At 34.0% G+C, this 21738-nt stretch overlaps 1 protein-coding gene across 1 annotated transcript; it reads left to right on the top strand.

Annotated features, from left to right (window-relative positions):
* The first annotated feature begins 5135 nt into the window (after positions 1–5135).
* Positions 5136–21308, top strand: LOC135211718 (uncharacterized). The gene is made up of 5 exons (XM_064244960.1): positions 5136–5279; positions 17087–17256; positions 19972–20142; positions 20348–20438; positions 20967–21308. Exons 3-5 carry the CDS (start codon positions 19984–19986, stop codon positions 21059–21061), a joined length of 345 nt encoding a protein of 114 aa, XP_064101030.1. The 5' UTR covers positions 5136–5279; positions 17087–17256; positions 19972–19983; the 3' UTR covers positions 21062–21308.
* Positions 21309–21738: the final 430 nt, after the last annotated feature.

Raw genomic sequence — 21738 nt, 5'->3', positions numbered from 1 at the left:
GGAATTCATTGAAATTGCCCCACATCTATTATCCCAAAATGTTAGAATATCATCTACATACCTCATCAACAGCACAGAACTCTTGGTATAAATACTGCTTTTTCTGCAAGTTTATAATTTTTTACCTACCTGAAGAGAGAGACAGCAGTCTCTGAATATAGTAGTTTCTTTGTATATTTTGGCGTTTTTATGGAATCCTTTCACTAGATGGAATTCTGTTGTAACAGAATGCTTTTACACACACACACACACACACACACACAGACACACCAATCATATCTATATATATATAGTAATATATTATATATATATATATACCACACACATTTATTTATATCAATATATTATATATATAATATATATCTAATATATATTATAATATAATGATATATATATATATATAGATATATAGTATATTATATATATATTATATATACACGTAGGTGTTGAACCATTCAACCATTACTATTTGATGTTGCTAATATGTGAAATGGCAGAGTTTATCTAATAGACGAATCACGTTATTTTGTCTTTTATGTATTAAATGTTTTTGGTAATGACACAAACACAAAATTCGGAATCAAAATCTTGCTATGGCAACATTTGATATTGAACGGCTTTTTTCCGATGGTAATGTGTGATTACAATGTTTAGATTAGGCAAAACAGCTATTTTGTCATGGAATGTTAATTGTAGCTTAAAAGTTTGCTTATTTTCCTAATGAAGGGGTCTGTAAGTAACAGATATTTTCGCCATGAATAACAAATTTCTCTTGGCGTCAGCTGCCATGTTTAGATTGCTGTATTCTAGTCGATTGCTTCAACATAAATGCCATTGCAAAGTCCTGAAGTACATGAATGAACTGAGCGTCTATTGTAAGCTCAACAAGGAAAATTTAATATTATCATTATAGATTTATAATGACGTCCATATCTAGAAAATTTTCAGTAGCAATGACTACAAAAGTTTGACGAGCAGTTTATGAAAGTCAGTCTCTCTATTTATGTCAAGCCAGAAAGAGGAGAAATAAAATAGAATAAAAAAGATCGGTGGAATAGCCTTGATAATTATGGGAATGGGAGTAATAGAGTTAGTGCAAGTACTTTAGAGATATAACTATATAAAAACTTTGTGGCAAATTGGATGCAAATTGCTAAACTTCCTATAAATTTAGCAGCTTTCCCACTGTAATTATAAATCGGACCATTCAGAAACTATTCATGATGAATGAGTACGACCAGAAGAACAATTTGACGTTAATATCAAACCCAAGTATTACTTCCAGTTTGCATCTAGGATCCATGAAGTTCCCAATGTTTTTGCCTGCGACATTCCTACTGCTCTCGGCGTCTCTCGTCTGCTGCGTGATCGATTCCATCAGCTTTTCGAAGGTAAGTCCATTTTCCAATTCGTGGGTATCATGAAATTAGCATGGACGAGATATGAGTTTAATCAGACCCAACAATTTATGGACCTGAAGGAAATATATTTGAACCATAAGTTTGTACGCTACGTGTCCATTCATGTCGTCGCATGATAATGCAAATGTGCAGAAAATCGTCGTCGTCTTTTTTTCTAACGGATAACTGATCGATAAGGAGCATATTAGTTCCTGAAGAACCTCTACGTGGGAATGTTTTTGTTGGGATGTGTTGTCAAGTGCGATTTTTGTCACGCCTTTCCCGAAGTTTTAAAATAAATTTTCTGCGGTTGTCGTCCATTTCTTTTCAATGCAGAATAGCCTAATGGCCTACTAAGGAATTTATACAGGATTTTCCTTAAATTATTTGAAATATAAGAATATGACAATCTTATAAGCAAAACGCACACACTCACACACATACATACATATATATATATATATCTGTGTGTGTATCGTCTCCTGAAAATCATTCGAAAACAATTAATCGATAACAATTACTTGAAAAACAGCTATCCGAACAGAAAATTGTTCGAAAGAAAATTACTCTAATAGGCAATTGTTCAGAGTGAAAGTTTTCCAATTGTTGTTTGAAAAGTATATTATATATATATATATATATATATATATATATATATATATATTATATATCTATAAGTATATATATATATATATATAAACATAACATAACATTTTATATACATATATATTATATATATCTTATATATTATAATTAAAAAAATTTTCCTGTGGTATTCTCTTTTACATATACTTTATATAGCCCATCAACTAGAAAAGGTAAATTTTTCCTACGATAGACAGACGTCATATTTAAACGGGCTTGTCCTGGAGTTATGCCCAACTAGCCAGATGTCTGACCGAATGAGGAATAAAGATCAAGGGTCATACTACTCACGGCAATTGAAAGATTTAGGGCGGAAAAAATGCATGCTGGTCTGTACATTAGGGCCTGGACTAATAAAGACCAAAGCGCTCGGTACGGATATCTGTCTCCATCATTTTCCTGTGGTATTCGCTTATATATATATATATATATATATATATATATATATTATATATCATATATATATATATATATAATATATATATATAATATATATATATATATATATATATATATATATATATATATATATATATATATATATATATATATATATATATATAGATTCCATAGCAGCACGACGCACTAGTCTTTTGAAGAATTCCATCACCTTCGATTTTCCTGTGCTTTTACTTTTACAACTCTCCACCCATCTCCAGCCCCCAACTCTTGTGGTTACCAAAGGAGCATAATTTACTGTATGCGAATTACACCGTTAATATTCGAAATAGGATATTATTATAATCGTTGAATGTAAGCTGAATGTAACTATCTAAAGCCCGGGACGCAGTGTTACCATACAAAAACACCACAGGCGGATGGACAGATGAAAAAAAAACAGAGTATAGTGTTTGATTTGCCTTTGTAATAATTTTCTCTGAATTTCAGTCTAAGAGAACTTGCAGCCCGTTCCTAAATACTGAAAGACTGAACCTCGTTCATCCTTTCTCCACCTGGTTTTATTTCATCCCTTTGTGCCTACTCTTCCCTCGTTGCGCCTGTTCTTCGGAGATTTATTTGTACCTCAGCTCTCTAGATATCTCATGCACTTCGATGGTGGGCTGTTATTTTCTCGCCCCGCCCACCTTTTTAGATGCTCTTCAGGGTGAAACTACCCTCTACGTTTACATTTTAACGTCTACACTGAGGAGGAACACCGTTCAGGTGTTCGAAAGTCTTTGTTTTTTACATAGAAATATATTTTATTATATAATTGTGGATGTTTAACATTTCATGCATTCTTAGGCACGTTTCGAAAGTTTGTGAAATTTCTCCGATTTAAAAAACACCACCTTCATATTCTAAGTGTGCCGCCTTTCCTGGCCGTTGTTTTCCATCTCCAGCCACATTTTTCATTTCAAAATTCACCACAAGGAGGGAAAGCAGCGAGGGCGATAAAACATTTCCCTGTAATACCCCATTTTGGAAACAGATTCTATCAAGGGTTCTAAAAATATCGCAGCAACAATACAGGTCACTATATATTTGAAATAACTTCCACCAATGGGGAATTGCAATTGATGAGTGCTTCGAATCCCAGTCGTTGTAGAAGAAATCATCAGCATAATTCCCTAAGAATGAAAGTTATCCCAAGCATAGTGAATTTTATATTAAACGGTAATTATGGTTTATTATTAATGAATACAAAAGTCACAAGTGTAAAAGTGAGAACATTCATGTAAATATGTATTTTTTTATTCGTATATATATACATATATATAATTCTATATATACGTATATGTATATATATATATATATATATATATATATATATTATATGTATACGCATATATAGCTATATATCTAACGGGGAACAATCTCTAACGAGGTTAAATGATACTCGTTTAAACAAATGAAAAGAAAACATCTAACTGGTAACGTAGCCTACATTTTTTCTGTTGAATGCCATCTCTGAAGTTGGCTGAAAATCAGTTTCAAATTAGGCTGATGTAAACTCTTTGTTGTTACAAAAATATACTTTCTATTTCCCAAAATTAGCTAGCATAAAAATGGAATAAACTTAATTAAGCCTGACCCCAAAAGAAACGTTAAACTATCATAGTCCTCTCAAAATCATATTTAAGTAAGTACCCCCTTTTCCCCTAAGTGTCCAAACATTCATAGTTTATTAATGATCAAAATTAGTCTAGAGAAAACCCATAAGGTGACTTCGAATCCATCTGAAATAAAGAAACCATAATTATGACACCATAAAACATTAAAGTTCGTCAATAAAGAATGTGTGCCGCACCTCACTTCCCTTTCTCTAGAACTCGATTAATTATCGCTTCAAACGTTAACTTTTTCAAAGTTTCACGTTCTACGGTACCTTGTCCGACGGACCTGCAACATCTCTTCTAGCACCTCTTCTGTGGCGTGTTCCACACTCTATCAATCAAATTCAGTGAGTCCCCCTTTGCAACTTTCCCTCTAGATTATATGTCATTTTTTGTTCATTACGAACACACACACTCACCAATTGGCACACAAGAGGCATGCACGCTACATACATGAAACTTGATCTTCGAAATGCGTCACTGACCCCAATTGTGCGCCGGTAAGCTTTCCTGTTTGTTTTTTCATTTCAGCATCTTTGAGGAATCCAGCGTTTTGCATCTGTCTCTAACCGGCAAGAGCTAAGGTTATCAACCCGACTATTTAATATTATAGACTTACTGGTGCCTTTAAGATATATATAGTTTGGCAATCCAAGAAGACACATTCATATAAAAGCTTATCTGAATATCATAATTCCAAATATATATGTACACACTTTTCTATACGAACACCTGATAGCAGTTTACTTATGTATTTTGGCTATAAATGCAATTACCTTCTACATCTATAAATCCTTTTACTGTACCTCCATTCATATTATCATTCTTCTTACTTCCAACCCTCTCCTAACAATCAGCTTATAGTGTAACTGCGAGGTTTTCCTCCTGTTACACCTTTCAAACCTTTTTACTGTCAATTTCAGTTTCAGTGTTGAATGAACTCATAGGTCCCAGCACAGGGCCTTTGGCCTAAATTCTATGTTCTATTCTTGACATGTATGGATATTCCCTCTCATCACCGTGCATCCCCAGTATTACTACGACAGCGCGAACTCGAACTGCACCAGCCAGCTGGCGAGCAAGGAAGTGAAAGCCTTGCCTGGCTTCAAAAGTACAGCTCTAGCCTGTTCACTGACGTGCAAAAACGACCCTGTCTGCGATTTCTTTCTGATTAAAGGTAAGTTTATATAACTGCGCAACCATTTCAGACTTAATTTGCAGGGAAAAGATCTTTTGATTAATTGCTGATTTTTTTTCTAATTGCTTTCATCTAAGTTACCTTTTTTGGGGTTGTTGTTTCACGAGTTAACACCAAACTTTGTGAACTTCCGGTTTCACGGTAAAAATATGCCAGCTACAATATAGTGGTCCTTTAAGATCAGAGAAGATATTTGCTTTTAAAGCAAGGTTTTTTTTTATAATACTAAATATAGCCACCATTCTTAAAGAGGGCACTTGTAGCCTATATGCTATTCGTTCCTAATCGCGAGAGGAGCTTCTCCTTTACGTCTGGCTAAAATCAATCCCTGTAATAATTGATGATATTGAATACGAGAATTTTTGTTTGCACTAAAGCAGATACCCACCTTTTAGTACATTTTAATTGTTAAAGTACTGTCACCACCTAGAGTATCTCTGGTAAAGCTCCAAACAAATTCAGAGCTATTTCAATCATGATAATGACGGGAATAATCATATATCATGTTCATAATGATTTATATTTATTCAGCTAGATTTACATCATGTTTTGAGACTATAATGAAAATGAAATATAATCAATCTCTTGGCATAGCTGTTAAAGCAGACTATCGTTTAGTACTCCCCAAAATGTGCCTTCGTTCATTATCCGTTCAGTATCTTGAGAACGACCGAATGAAATGGAAAAATGTTAACGATTGCTTAAATCAAGTTTCAGATGAATATAAAACGACGTTACGCAGGTATGCAGACAATTCGTCGAAAGACAATTGATAGAATGACAACTCGTCGAATTCAATTCGTCAAAATGACAATTTGTCGAATGAATGGTATGCTGGTTTGAAACAATTTCTATTTTTAAGTACCTGTTCGTTGATAGCATGGTTTTTCAAAAATAGTAAGCAGAATAACATGGTAGTTTGAAACAGTTTCTGTTCTGAATGAAATTAAGCAAAGGGCTTGTGAAACCGAGAAAGTGACTGGCTATAAAGTGGACAATGCAACATGTACTATGCCTTTGAGTGTTGCAGGAGCACTACCCAAAAAAATCTTCTCTTTTGAGAACAGTGAACAGGAAAATGTCCGTACAAGAAGATGTAGCCCTAAACGTTACGACAAGAGGTGCAAATTTTAAGTTGTGTGAAGACGAAAAAGTTACTATTTATGGAACTGCGAGAAATTTGGACCTTTTATCCCAAAAATGTATTTGGTTTTGTGATGGCACATTTGACAGTGCCCCAGTTAATTCATAGTTGTGCACTAGCCATGCTTTAATTGCTGAAAATAAAATCTTACCATTGCTATACTGCTGGTCGGGCTAAAAGGACCAAGAGACTTATGACATTTTCACATATATAAAACAAAGTCGAAGCTTGAATGTTTCATCCATTATGGTAGACTATGAACAAGTAGCTATAAAGGCTATTAAGATAGAGAAAGAGAAGAAGAGTGAGAGAGTGTGTTTGTGTATGCATGCATATATATATATATATATATATATAATATATATATATATATATTTATTATATATAATCATATACTATCTATCTATATATATGTATATATATATATATATATATATATATATATATCTATCTATATGTATGTATATATATATATATATATATATATATATATATATATATATATAGATAGATAGATCGATAGATAGATAGATAGATAGATAGCTTAGATGATAGACAGATAGATAGATAGATAGATATATATTATATATATATATATATATATATATATATAGATATAGTATATATATATATATATATATATATATATATATATATAGATATATATATATATATATATATATATATAAATATATATATATATATATATATATAATATATATATATATATCTATATATATATCTATATTATATATTGCTACTTTCAAAATGCATGTTTCCCCTCTTTGAAATGTCATGTAGATTGTGTAACATTTTTTCAGATTCCTAGATAGCTTAGAATAGGATGTTTTAAAATGTGTGTTCAGATTTCGCATTACATATTATAAAAGAATATATATATTAACGTAGAACGTAAAAAGAGAGAGATTCTCTTTGTCCGTTCGAAGCTATGAATGTTTAACTTTTATGTCAACACTGTAAGATTAGAGGGTCTGCGAGATCCGTTTGCTTTCCTAAATCTGTCAACGCGTTTTGATAAGCGATCTCAAATCTTCATTTGTGTTTTGGAGAATCTGTCATCGTACGTGATAAGACTTCTCCTTCGTGTCGATCGAGTAAAGTACGTGTCTTTTTTTTAACAGACTGGACTCGTACGCGTATGTCTTTGCCGAGTCCCATGTGGAGATTGCACATTTCTTTATGAAGACTGCGTCAGATTTCGAAGCTACTAGAAGCATTTGTGCCAAGAACGTTTTGTATCATATCTCTAATCCAGTTTCCGCAAGGAAGAAGATTTCATTAGATCATAGAACCTCGAGGCGGTTAGATCGCTCTCTCTCTCTCTCTCTCTCCCTCGACATCATTGAGATTATATTAACGTAACGTAAATTGGTCACTCGTAACTTTGAATTTCATATTTGATATTTCTTAGAGTTTATTTAGTGTTATTTCGTTTCTTTTGTGGAATCTGAACAAACATTGTTTCGTAACGGCGCCTGGTTTTTGTGAAAGTGTGATATACAAGCTGCAGCAAGAGAAAGAAAGAAGTTGGTATACCAAAAAGGTAAAGTGTTATATTTTTATTAGTTGCAACTAATAATGGATAGGGAGTGTGGTTAACTAATAATTGATAGGAACTGTGGTTTACTAATAACAGATGGTTGTGAAGGTTTGGTAAAAACTGTTGGTTACAGTGTTTTGAGTGGAAAAGATTTACACTTTTACACATTGCGTATTTTTGTGTTTGTGATTGTTCCATTGTTTGTGCACTTGTTCATTTTCTTATTGAAGTGCCTGATTTTATATTTTCATTTACATTCACGATTTAATTGACTTAGTTATTTTCATTGCTTAATCATTGCACATTTAATTAAATTTAACATTTGTGAATTAATTTGCATTTACTTAGAATTCTTTTCAAGTTTTGTCGTTGTTTGGCACTTGTGAATTAATTTCAAATTTTCAATTATTGCCTAACACTTTTGAATTTCAATTGAATTAATTTTATTGAATTTTGTGATAAACTAATTTTGATTTGATGTTACTTAATTTGATTCAAGAATTAATTAAACTTTACTTTGTTTTCAAGTAACAGTAATTTTCCCTGATATTGTGAATTTCACTTATAAATTTTGAGTTTAATGATAAATTTTTGTATTTAAAATTTTTATAAGTATTTTCATTTATAACCAGTATATTTGAATTTAATTATGATTATATTTATGTTAGGTGGAAACATAGAGTGGTAATTGATTTGCTTTCCTTCAATTTCCTTGAAGTGACTTAGAACCAGGGAAGTACTTAGACTTCTGAAATCAGGGAAATACTTAGATTTTAAAGTTGTTGATGGAGTGATGCCCTTTGATTAATTTAATTACTTACAAGATTACCTCACACCTGTTTTGATGAACTTAGTCTGATTTTCTGCAATACTGGTAAGTGTTAAGGGATCACTGTTGCCTTTAGAGTATTCAGTCGTTTAATACATGTTATGAGGGTTCAGGTGTCTGGTTTTTGTGAGGTAACATTAAATGAATGGTAAGTGTAGTAACCAGATACTTGGCACTTCGTAACATTGTTTAATGGTGCCCAGACCCGGGAAAGCAGATTTCATTATCACTCTAGAATATAATGGTTCTGTTAGGGATATATTTTGTTAGGAGAGTGACCATATAGTTTTTGTTTTGCATTTATTGTATTGAATTGTAAGTTGATAACTTAGAGGAAAATGGCTCAGTTCAAGGTTCAGGAATTTTTAGCAACCCCTTCTATCCAAGTTTTGTCTGAAACCACTCTGACTAAGGCAAAATGGAGCGCTTTAGCAGAGGCATGTGGTGGTTATGTGTCTACTAGTATGGTAAAGGCACAAATAAGATGCATTGCTATGGAATCATTGATAAACTCTGGTAGAATAATTGATGAAGATGAGTTAGAATTGGCTCAAGAGTTATTGAATGTAGCATGTGCTGATCTCATAAATTAGCAAGCAGAAAAGAAAGAGAAAAGTGATGCAGAGTTAGAGCTTAGACGCATTGAAGCAGAAGAGAATTTGATTAAGCTAAAAATGCTTGGTGAAAGAGAGAGAATAGACAGGGAAAACCCAGAAAGAAGAGAAAGAGAAGAAGAAAAAGCAGCAGAAGAGGAAAGAGAAATGGCAAGATATGAAAGGGAAATGGAATTAATAAAAGCTAGATCCACATTACCTGTAATACCATCTAACCCTAACCAAGGTAATCAAGACCCTGTATTTGATTTAGTGAGAGTACAGAAGTTAATTCCTAAGTTTACTGAAGAAGCTCTAGATGAGTTTTTTTATCACTTTGCAAAAGTGGCTTCAGGTATGGGATGGCCAGAAGATAAATGGTCAGTTTTGCTACAAAGTGTCTTAATTGGTAAAGGGAGAAGTGCTTATCTAGCCTTAACAGCTGATCAGTGTAAAGACTACAAGGTACTTAAACACAGTGTGCTACAAGTTTACCAGATGACCCCAGAGTACTACAATGAAAGATTTAGAAATTTAAGAAAAGATGAGAAGGGAACATTCTTAGATTATGCTTACAAAGTGAGGTGTTTCAAACGTTGGGTAGAAGCTGCTAAAGTTAAAACTTTTGATGAGTTAGAAGAGTTACTTGTTCTTGAACAGTATCTTAAGGGAATTCCTGAACATATAAGAGCCTATTTAAGAGAGAGAGAAGTGAAGAAACTTGACAAAGTTGCTACAATAAGTGAAGATTACAATATAATCAAGTACCAGAGTCAACAACGCCTAAGTTTTAAGTCTTTTCCAAATAACAAGAACAAATTTAATGGGAAACCTTCAAGTGATACTAACAAGAGTACACAAGGTAATACACCTCAGCAAGCTAATGTGACATCCTCATCCAGTTTTTCAAGACAGTTACAGAAACCTAATGTTGTCTGTTTCAAGTGTGGAAGAGTAGGACACTACAGTCAAGAGTGTTACCAGAATCAACAGCAGTCAAAGCCAGTTGGTCAAATTGTAAAAGGCGACCAGGTGAAACAAACTACGAAGAGCAGTGTGGGAAAGAATCAGACTCCAGAGAAGAATGAAACTAAACAAGCTGAATGTTTAGCAACCAGTGGAAATGTTACCTCAAGCAGTGAGTGGCTTACCAGTGTGGAGGCTTTTAAGCCATATATCTATGAGGGTATGCTGTCAACTCAAGAAGGAAGTATGCAGGTACCAGTCAAGATATTACGTGATACAGGGAGTAACCATAGTGTGATCGTATGTGGTTCTCACCCTCAGTTGGAGAAGAGTCTCACAGGAGATTCAGTTATTTTGAAGGGTATAGGAGGAGAGGAAGTAACTCCTATATGCCGCTTACACCTGTCATGTGAATTGGTGACAGGGAATGTTGATTTTGCTGTAAAGGACTCACTGGCTGTGGAAGGTATACATGTTCTGTTGGGGAATGAAGTTGGTGGTGTGCCATTTATTCCTTGTCCTGTAGTAACAGACAAACCATTGAGGATTAGTCCTATAGTAGAGTTGGAGAAGAATAACTCCCACCTGTTTCCTAGTTGTGTAACTACTAGAAGTATGAAGAGGACTACGACTGCAAGTGAAGAAACTGAGGATTTACACACCCAAGAAGGATCAAGTGAAGGATCTTTGTGCTTAGAAGAATTATTCCAGGGAAGTGAAGTTTCCCATAGTGCTGACCAAGAAGAGATTTCCCAAGAAGATGAAGAAGACTACGACGACGAAGAAGAACCTGATGTTCCTGAAGAGACTCTGAGTAGTCAAAGTGTTACTGAAGACAATAGTGAAACTACAGTAGCTGAGTTAGCAGATATTGAGAATTCAACCCTTGAAGTTGGTCAAGTGACAAGAGAGAAGCTGATGGACTTGCAGAAGAAGGATGCATCGTTAACTGATTTGTTCTTCAGAGTTGTTGATCGAGAAGAGATGCAACAAACTCCTACCTGTTACTATCTGAAGGAAGGTTTACTGATGAGGAAGTATAGACCTACAGATATTCCAGGAGATGCTGTATGGGGCGAATATCATCAAATTTTGATTCCATATCCATTGAGAAAGCAAGTGGTTGCAGTAGCTCATGAGTCTGGACATATAGGAATCAGGAAGACTGTGGAGAAGATCATGAAATATTTTTTCTGGCCTGGACTTCACAAAGATGTTAGTAGGTTTTGTCGTGAGTGTCATACCTGCCAGATAGCTGGAAAACCGAATGAAACCATCAAGAAAGCCCCCTACAACCTATAGAAGTTAGAGGAGAACCCTTTAGCAAAGTGATTATAGATATGGTTGGACCACTGCCGAAGACAAAGAAAGGAAATGAGTATTTGTTAACATTAATGTGCCCTGTGACAAGATATCCAGAAGCAATCCCTGTTAGAAACATATCTGCCAAGATAGTTGCTGAAAAACTTGTGGAGTTTTTCTCAAAGTTTGGTATACCAGAAATAGTACAAAGTGACAGAGGAACAAACTTTACTTCAAAGTTATTCCAGGATGTGATGCTTTTGTTAGGAGTGAAACAACAGTTATCCACTGCCTATCATCCAGAAACTCAAGGTGCCTTGGAAAGGTTCCATCAAACATTGAAAAGTATGCTGACAAAGTATTGTTCTGAGTCAGGAAGAGAATGGGAGTTGGTACAATAATGTTGTTTGAAGTTAGGAATGCTTATCAAGAAAGTATGGGATGTTCACCTTGATGAGATGATTTGTGGAAGAGAAGTTAGAGGACCGTTGAAGATTCTTGCAGAAAATTGGGAAGAAAATCAAGAGGAAAGCCAAGGAGAGTATGTGAAGAACTTAAGGAAAAGGTTGAAAGAGATTAGAAAATTCTCTCTAGAAAACTTGAAAATGAGTCAAGAGAAAATGAAAAGGAGATTTGATGCTAAGGCTAAGCTAAGAAGTTTTAGTGTTGGTCAACAAGTGTTAGTGTTCTTACCTGTCAAGAGATTTCCCTCACTAATAAATTTCAAGGTCCTTACAAGATAATTCAGAAGTTAAGTGATAGAACTTATGTGATTGAAACACCAGAAAGAAGAAGAAAACAAAGGAAGATACATGTGAACCTCTTGAAACCTTATTTCTCACAAACTAAAACTGAAACTGTGTCAGTAACCCAAACAACTTTATCTACAGAAGACGATGATGGCTACGAATTGGGAACTGCAAGCAAGATGAATAATTCTTCAATTTTGGAAAATTTGGAGGATAAACTGAAACATCTGAGTGTTGAACAAGTTGAAGACTTAAGTGAAGTAATTAGAAGTTTTCCAGAAATTTTTTCAGATGTGCCTAGACGTACTGATCTGACCGAGCATGAAATCAAGATTCAAGAAGATGGAAAACCTTTCAAGCAAAGAGCCTATCGCTTATCACCTCATCATCGAGATGTTTTGAAGAAGGAAGTTGAGTATTTGCTGCAACATGGATTAGCAGAACCCAGTTCAAGTCACTTCAGTTCTCCATGTGTATTAGTGAAGAAACCAGATGGTTCATTTAGGATGTGTACTGATTATAGGAAACTGAATTCTATCAGTGTGGCTGATAATTATCCTTTGCCTCTTATAGATCAGTTACTTGATAATATTGGGCAAGCCAAGTTTGTTTCCAAGATAGACTTGTTGAAAGGATATTATCAAATTCCCTTAGATGAGAATGCGAAGTTCCTGTCAGCTTTTATTACTCCATTTGGACTATATCAATATACTGTTCTGCCGTTTGGACTGATGAATGCACTGGCAACATTTCAACGAGTGATGGATCAACTGCTAGGATCAATAGAAGGAGTAGGTGTATACCTAGATGACATCATGATTTACTCTACAACGTGGGAAGAACATCTGAAGATTCTGAGGAAAGTTTTCAAGAAACTACAAGAAGCAGGATTAGCAGTCAACTTAGAGAAGAGTGAGTTTGGAAAGGCAACTGTGCAGTATCTGGTGTTTAAAGTTGGGAAAGGCCTTCTTGCTCCAGTAAATGCTAATGTAGAAGGTATCCGTAAGGCTACCCCACCTACTACCAGGAAACAGCTACAGAGATTTTTGGGGATGGCTGGATTCTATCGTCATTTTTGCCCAAATTTCTCAGCCGTAGTAGCTCCCTTGACAGACTTGACTAGTCCCAAAGCTAAGTTTATTTGGACTCCAGAGTGTAAAGAATCCTTTGAGAAGGTAAAAGCCATTTTAACTTCAAGACCAGTACTTCAAGCTCCAGACTTCGACAAGAAATTTGTGATACAAGTTGATGCGTCAGACTGTGGCGTTGGAGCTGTTCTACTTCAAGAAGATGAAAATAATATCTACCATCCTGTGTGCTTCATGTCTACAAAATTGAAAAAACATCAGAAAGTATATTCGACAATTGAGAAGGAAACTTTAGCCTATCACCGCATTGAAAAAATTTGAAGTTTATGTGAATAGACCTAGGAATGAAGAAGTTTTAGTGTTGTCTGATCACAATCCACTATCATTTATCCAGAGAATAAAAAACCATAATCAAACACTGACCAGGTGGTCTTTGTGCCTGCAACAGTATAACTTAAGAGTGCCGCACATTAGTGGCAAAAACAATGTAGTTGCTGATTATTTATCTCGTTGCAAATCGTTGGATTCAACACCGTGATAAAAAATCTTCTGCAGGGAGGTATATTATATATTGCTACTTTCAAAATGCATGTTTCCCCTCTTTGAAATGTCATGTAGATTGTGTAACATTTTTTCAGATTCCTAGATAGCTTAGAATAGGATGTTTTAAAATGTGTGTTCAGATTTCGCATTGCATATTATAAAAGAATATATATATTAACGTAGAATGTAAAAAGAGAGAGATTCTCTTTGTCCGATCGAAGCTATGAATGTTTAACTTTTATGTCAACACTTTAAGATTAGAGGGTCTGCGAGATCCGTTTGCTTTCCTAAATCTGTCAACGCGTTTTGATAAGCGATCTCAAATCTTCATTTGTGTTTTGGAGAATCTGTCATCGTACGTGATAAGACTTCTCCTTCGTGTCGATCGAGTAGAGTACGTGTCTTTTTTTTAACAGACTGGACTCGTACGCGTATGTCTTTGCCGAGTCCCATGTGGAGATTGCACATTTCTCTTTATGAAGATTGCGTCAGATTTCGAAGCTACTAGAAGCATTTGTGCCAAGAACGTTTTGTATTATATCTCTAATCCAGTTTCCGCAAGGAAGAAGATTTCATTAGATCATAGAACCTCGAGGCGGTTAGATCGCTCTCTCTCTCTCTCTCTCTCCCTTGACATCATTGAGATTATATTAACGTAACGTAAATTGGTCACACGTAACTTAGAATTTCATGTTTGATATTTCTTAGAGTTTATTTAGTGTTATTTAGTTTCTTTTGTGGAATCTGAACAAACATTGTTTCGTAACGGCGCCTGGTTTTTGTGAAAGTGTGATATACAAGCTGCAGCAAGAGAAAGAAAGAAGTTGGTATACCAAAAAGGTAAAGTGTTATATTTTTATTAGTTGCAACAAATAATGGATAGGGGGTGTGGTTAACTAATAATTGATAGGAACTGTGGTTAACTAATAACAGATGGTTATGAAGGTTTGGTAAAAACTGTTGGTTACAGTGTTTTGAGTGGAAAAGATTTACACTTTTACACATTGCGTATTTTTGTGTATGTGATTGTTCCATTGTTTGTGCACTTGTTCATTTTCTTATTGAAGTGTGCCTTTTTATTTTATATTTTCATTTACATTCACGATTTAATTGACTTAGTTATTTTCATTGCTTAATCATTGCACATTTAATTAAATTTAACATTTGTGAATCATTTGCATTTACCTAGAATTCTTTTCAAGTTTTGTTGTTGTTTAGCACTTGTGAATTAATTTCAAATTTTCAATTATTGCCTAACACTTTTGAATTTCAATTGAATTAATTTTCTTGAATTTTGTGATAAATTAATTTTTATTTAATTTTACTTAATTTGATTCAAGAATTAATTAAACTTTTCTTTGTTTTCAAGTAACAGTAATTCTCCCTGATATTGTGAATTTCACTTATAAATTTTGAGTTTAATAATAAATTTTTTATTTAAAATTTTTATAAGTATTTTCATTTATAACCAGTATATTTGAATTTAATTATGATTATATTTATGTTAGGTAGAAACATAGAGTGGTAATTGATTTGCTTTCCTTCAATTTACTTGAAGTGACTTAGAACCAGGGAAGTACTTAGACTTCTGAAATCAGGGAAATACTTAGATTTTAAAGTTGTTGATGGAGTGATGCCCTTTGATTAATTTAATTACCTACAAGATTACCTCACACCTGTTTTGATGAACTTAGTCTGATTTTCTGCAATACTGGTAAGTGTTAAGGGATCACTGTTGCCTTTAGAGTATTCAGTCGTTTAATATGTGTTATGAGGGTTCAGGTGTCAGGGTTTTTTTGGGAGGTAACATTAAATGAACTGGTAATGTAGGTAAACCAGATACTTGGCACTTCGTAATACTATTATATATATATATATATATATATATATATTTTATATATATATATATGATATATATATATATATATATATTATATATATCTATAGATATCTATATATATATAATAATCTATATAACTATATATATTATATATTTTATGGTCTATATATATATATATATGATATACCTATATATATATATAATTAATATATATATATAGAATAGTATATATATTAGATATCTATATATTATATAAATTTATTAATATATCTATATCTATATCTATATCATATCTATATATATATATATATGTATATATATTATATACATATATCTATATATATATATGGCTCATCCTATCGACGAATTGTCATTTCGACGAATTGTTATTCTACCAATTGTCTTTCGACCAGTCATCAGGCTACCGTTAATCAAAATACGTAGTTGGTCCTTGCATGCTTCCCAAAAGTTCGTGACCGCTAGATATTTCCCAGTGTTCAATTAAACAATATTCAATTAAGATCGTTACACTGACCAAATTCCATACTATACTGTTTTTCGTTCCATTTGTCCACCCGCCTGTGGTGTACATTTGCAACTGAAAAGTGTTTTCATAATTTACTGTATGCGAATTACACGGTTAATATTCGAAATAGGATATTGTTATTACTGTTGAAAGTAAGCTGCCTTTTCGGGATGGCGAATGAAACAACCAGACGCAAATTCTATTCAACAGATGCTAAAATGCACTTTATAAAAATTAAAAGTATATATTGATATACTTACGTGTAATGTGTGGTCCAATAAAGTTGACATCTCGCCGTAGTGAACAGCGAGAGAAGCAATTTTCCCGCCACTGCGTCTGGCTTACATTCAACAGGAATAACAATATCCTATTTCGAATATTAACGGTGTAATTCGCATACAGTAATTTATTAAAACACTTTTCAGTTGCAAATGTGCACCCAGATATCCTCTTATTTACCTAAAACTTACACATAGCGTAACTATTTAAAGCCCAGGACGCAGTGTTACCATTCGCGAGGACCCCGAGCAGGTGGACAGATGGAAGAAAACCGAGTATATGTTGGGCAAAGTTTTACAGGAATGCCATTGAACTTACATTTTCTTTGAAGCTGGCTAGACTGACCATGGTACCACTGACTTCCAGGTGCCAACTGCGTGATTTACCAGGGCGCGGCACCTCCGGGAAGCCCCGAACCCCCGACCCCCAACTTTATAGAGGCTTATCAGAGGGGCGTAGCATCAGATTTGTCTTTGTACAAGACTATCACTAGTGCTGGTACTCTTGTAGGCTTCCCGGTACCCTTTAGCTCACTTGTAAGTAAAGAATGCATTTTTCTACTACTAATGCTACTGTCATTACTACTGATTGCTACTACCCTTGCTAATACGTGTTGCAAAGAATCTTTATTAGGGCCAAAATGAACGGAAATACCCGCACTTGTAATGCTCATACTATTATTTCTACTGGATCCTAATACAACGGTGTGATGTTCCCTTATTTACTCCTAAGGCTAAAGGCCAAGCACTGAGACCTATGAGGTCATTTAAAGCTGAAACGGAAATTGATAGTAAAAATTGAAAGGTTTAATAGGAGGAGGACCTCGCAGTTGCACTACGAATCAGTTGCTAGGAGAGGCGGGAAAGTAAGATGGAATAAAGAGAATATGGAAAGAGGAAGAGTAAAAGGAACGAAAAGGGATTGCAGCTAGGGTCCGAAGACACTCTGCAAAGAACCGTAAGTAATGCCTACAGTGCACCGCATGAGATGCACTGACGGCTCTACCCCGCTACTGGAACGATTACCAATAAAGCCGTTGATTCGTGTTCAACGTGTTTGTGGTGTGCGCCACGAGTTGCTTGTATAGGTGACGAAGAGCAGATTACTTACTTCATTACAAGTATTAACCTTATTTATTTGTGTTTCCTGCTGGTAATATTGTGTCTGTAAACTCAGAAACAGCCGAACAAAACATAAAATATAAAATGACTAAATATTTTAGATATAATATGTGAATTTACATATCAGCGTAAAAGTATGGTGTCTATTTAAATGTGCATGGGATATATTTATATTTTATTTATTTATATATATATATATATATATATATATATACGCACACACACACATACACACACACACACACACACACATATATATATATATATATATATATATATATAGGGTATATTATATATATATATATATATATATATTTTTTATATATATACCTATATATATAGGTTATATATATATCTATAATAAATATATACCTATACCTATATAGGTATATATATATCTAGGTGTATATGTATATATATATATATATATATATATATATATATATATATATATACCTATATATGTATAGGTATATATATATATATATATATATCTAATATATATTATATATATACATACATATCCCATGCATGTTTAAATAGACACCATACTTTTACGCTGATATGAAAACTCACATATATCTAAAATATCTAGTATATTTAGTCATTTTATATTTTATGCTTTGTTTTGTTATAAATATATATATATATATATATAATATTGCGTTTTTGATAAATATATATATATATATATATATATATATATATATATATGAAACTAAATGAGTATATTTTTTCCATACCTGTTTACCTGTTTCAGACATTTTGAAATTAATTAGACTGTGTGATGGTTATTTGTTTCGTTTTTAATAATAGGTATTATAAGCAGAAATTTGGAATGCAAATGGGCAACTGCTTGTCTCCTGCGCTGTCTAACATATACATACATGGAATTCTATGAAACTCGAATTGCCAACAAGCATATTGCCAGATGATGTTTATTGGGTTAGATACGTAGATGACACTTTTACTCTTTGGAGGGTAAACCACGATACTGATAAATTTCTATCTGATCCTAATTCTTAGTACTATCAATAAAATTCACCATGGAGAAAGAAACAAACAACTCTATACATTTTTTAGACACTAATGTAATCAGAGAAATGCTACAAATAACAACCTAATGATCGATGCAAAGTCGACTCATACATGCAATGTTTGAGATGTAATTTTTTAAGAGCACTTAGAATAGTTAGCCCTGAATATTTAGACGAGGAGATTAATATTATCATCAGAATTGACATGAAAAACAACTTTCAGGGAAACAGAGGAATGATTATTCTTAGCTGAACAAACTTATCATAGAACAAACACCAAAAAGGAATATGATATGAGTAATACTCTGGTTATCCCTTTCCACCTTTCATTCAGTGAGACTGTTTATCCTTTGAGATTACTAAACTTTACAAAGTGGTATTTTCCTACTCCAACACAGTAGGAAAAACAGTTATTGGCAACAGTCCTAAACAAGAAGAAGGCTTGGTTTCCAAAATACCTTGTGAATGTGGCAAATTCTACATGTGACAAACAGGAAAAGATATCGATAAGAGAATTTCCCAGCATCGATATTGTGTAAGAACAAATTCTCCAAACAGTCATGTTAATTTACATGTACAAAATTGCGGCTGTCCTATCTTTTGGAACAAAACAGAGACAATATTCATGGAAAAAGATATGATTGCAAGAAATTTGTTAGAAACAACTTGCATATGTTTTAGCAAACAAAAGAACTTCAGTATCAGTCAGAGCATATATAAATTGGACCCTTTATTCTTTCATATTGTTTCTCACCAGTACAAATTCAGAGAAAGGTTTAAATGACCAATCACCAAATCTTTTAACTTGGTTGAATTGCTGATTTGACCATTTGTATATGATCTAAACAACCTCATTTTTACTTTGACAATTGTTATGTTAATTTTATTTTTCCAGTGGGAAAGTGTATATGAATTTTTGTATATATTCATTCTGTTTAGTTAAAATAAAGCTCTTGAAGAGGCCTGGTGGATGGCGAAATTATCGTGCTACTTTTATTCTCTCTTTTATCCTGTGGACTATATTGACATATGTGTGTGCGTGTGTATGTGTGTGTATACTATGTACAGCATTTAACGCGTGTAACTTTCGTAGGTGGATGGCGTTATGTGCGGCCGTACTGACCAGTACAGCTGCCCTTGCACTGATGTAAACAAAAACGCTTTTATCAGAACTGACCTCGGAAGCTCGTACAACATCAGGAAAGTTGTCATCACTCCATCATTCGGGACAAGAGCCCCTTCACTAAAAAGCATTGTCATCTACGTACGTAAAGCATTCAAGAATGAATCCTAAAAGACTGGAGATAAGAGCCTATGTACTATATACTTTATAGCTGTGACAATAGGGACTGTGAAATTTGCAATTAAAAAGTGAAAAAAAGTCAGCTGCGCTGTTCTCGTGTGACGTAGCCAAATTCATTTTGGAACCGAAGGAATTCTTTGCTTATCGCCCTTGAACGTATTTCCAGATTGGCGACACCGGGAGTTACCAGACCGACACTTTTGCGCTGCAGAGAAACACCAGTTACGTAACGCCTTACACTGCTGAAACATTCAACGGTAAGTTATTGATGAAGAAAACAGGTTGTATTTCATTTTCGTGCATCCTAAAGGTGCGTTCACACGGTCGAACAATGTCTGACGGATAAACATTGTTACCATATCATAGGCGAAGCAGGATTACGTTATAAGCGTTGAAACGATGGAAGTAGATCTGGCAACAAACAGTGATACCAGATGAGGTTGTATACCACTGTTTTTACTCTGCTCACTAGGCAAAGACCGGCAGACAATTGTTAATTGGTAATAATATTTGTCCATCGGACATTATTCGACCGTGTGAACGCACCTTAACACTCAAAGGTCAGGAACTTTCGGATATTCGCAAGGATTTTCCGAGTTTGTGCGTGTGTCCGAACACTTGGTCTTACCCTAAGACTGAATTCAATTTCACGGGCAACATTTCAAAAACAACTATCGTTTTCACTACTACTGATAATGGAAGTAATTACAACAGGCCTGTGAAGATCGACATAAGAATGATGCGCTACTGAAGACATTAATAACGAATTGAATTTCATTTTCCAGTTAACGGACAAGGCCGCTATGTTACCATTTATAGATCTTACTCGGTTGGAGGATCCATCTGCATATGCCACCTGCAAATCCACGGCTTCTCGTGAGAGATAAAACTAAGGTTGCTGTTTACTTGAAAATGATACACAAGATTACGAGGTTATTCACTATACAGAAAAAGAAATTTCGAAAGAAAATTGCTGATACAATGTCAAGGAGCAATGCATGGTATTCAATTAAGGTCGTTAGCAATGCACAGAGCGCTCTAATAGTTTTCACCAGAAGTATTATGAATTTTGTGATCCCGAGATAATAACTGAAAAGCCTTATCTTAAATTATCTGCCGATGACAATACACAGCTCAAATGTATTCTAAAAAAAGAAGAAAATTAATACATATTTTTTGTATCAAATAATACAGTCTTTTATTTAGAATCCTTAGAATAGGGATTTAAATTTAAATTGACATTGATATTCTTTAAGATAATATTTCCATTTTTCTAAAACAAATTTGACTGAAGTATTTTTAGTAATGGTTTTTAGCGGAGGAGTCATATCCTCTTGAAATTTTAAAATGGTAGACATTCTCCTCAATGGCCGCCTGATGACTGAATAAGGTGATTATGGTGTGATACGAAAACCTATATATGAAATTATATTGACTCAGTGCCCGCTTGGCAAAATTTGATAAGGACCACTGCAGAGTGAACGTCAGCATTGTCCATCCTATACAGATTTGCACCTCCCACCACCATATGTTTTGCACCTATATTTTGTCAGTCTC

Source organism: Macrobrachium nipponense, chromosome 4 (genome assembly GCF_015104395.2).
Source record: "Macrobrachium nipponense isolate FS-2020 chromosome 4, ASM1510439v2, whole genome shotgun sequence".
Classification (NCBI taxonomy): domain Eukaryota; kingdom Metazoa; phylum Arthropoda; class Malacostraca; order Decapoda; family Palaemonidae; genus Macrobrachium; species Macrobrachium nipponense.
This window is presented reverse-complemented; position numbering and strand designations above follow the sequence as displayed.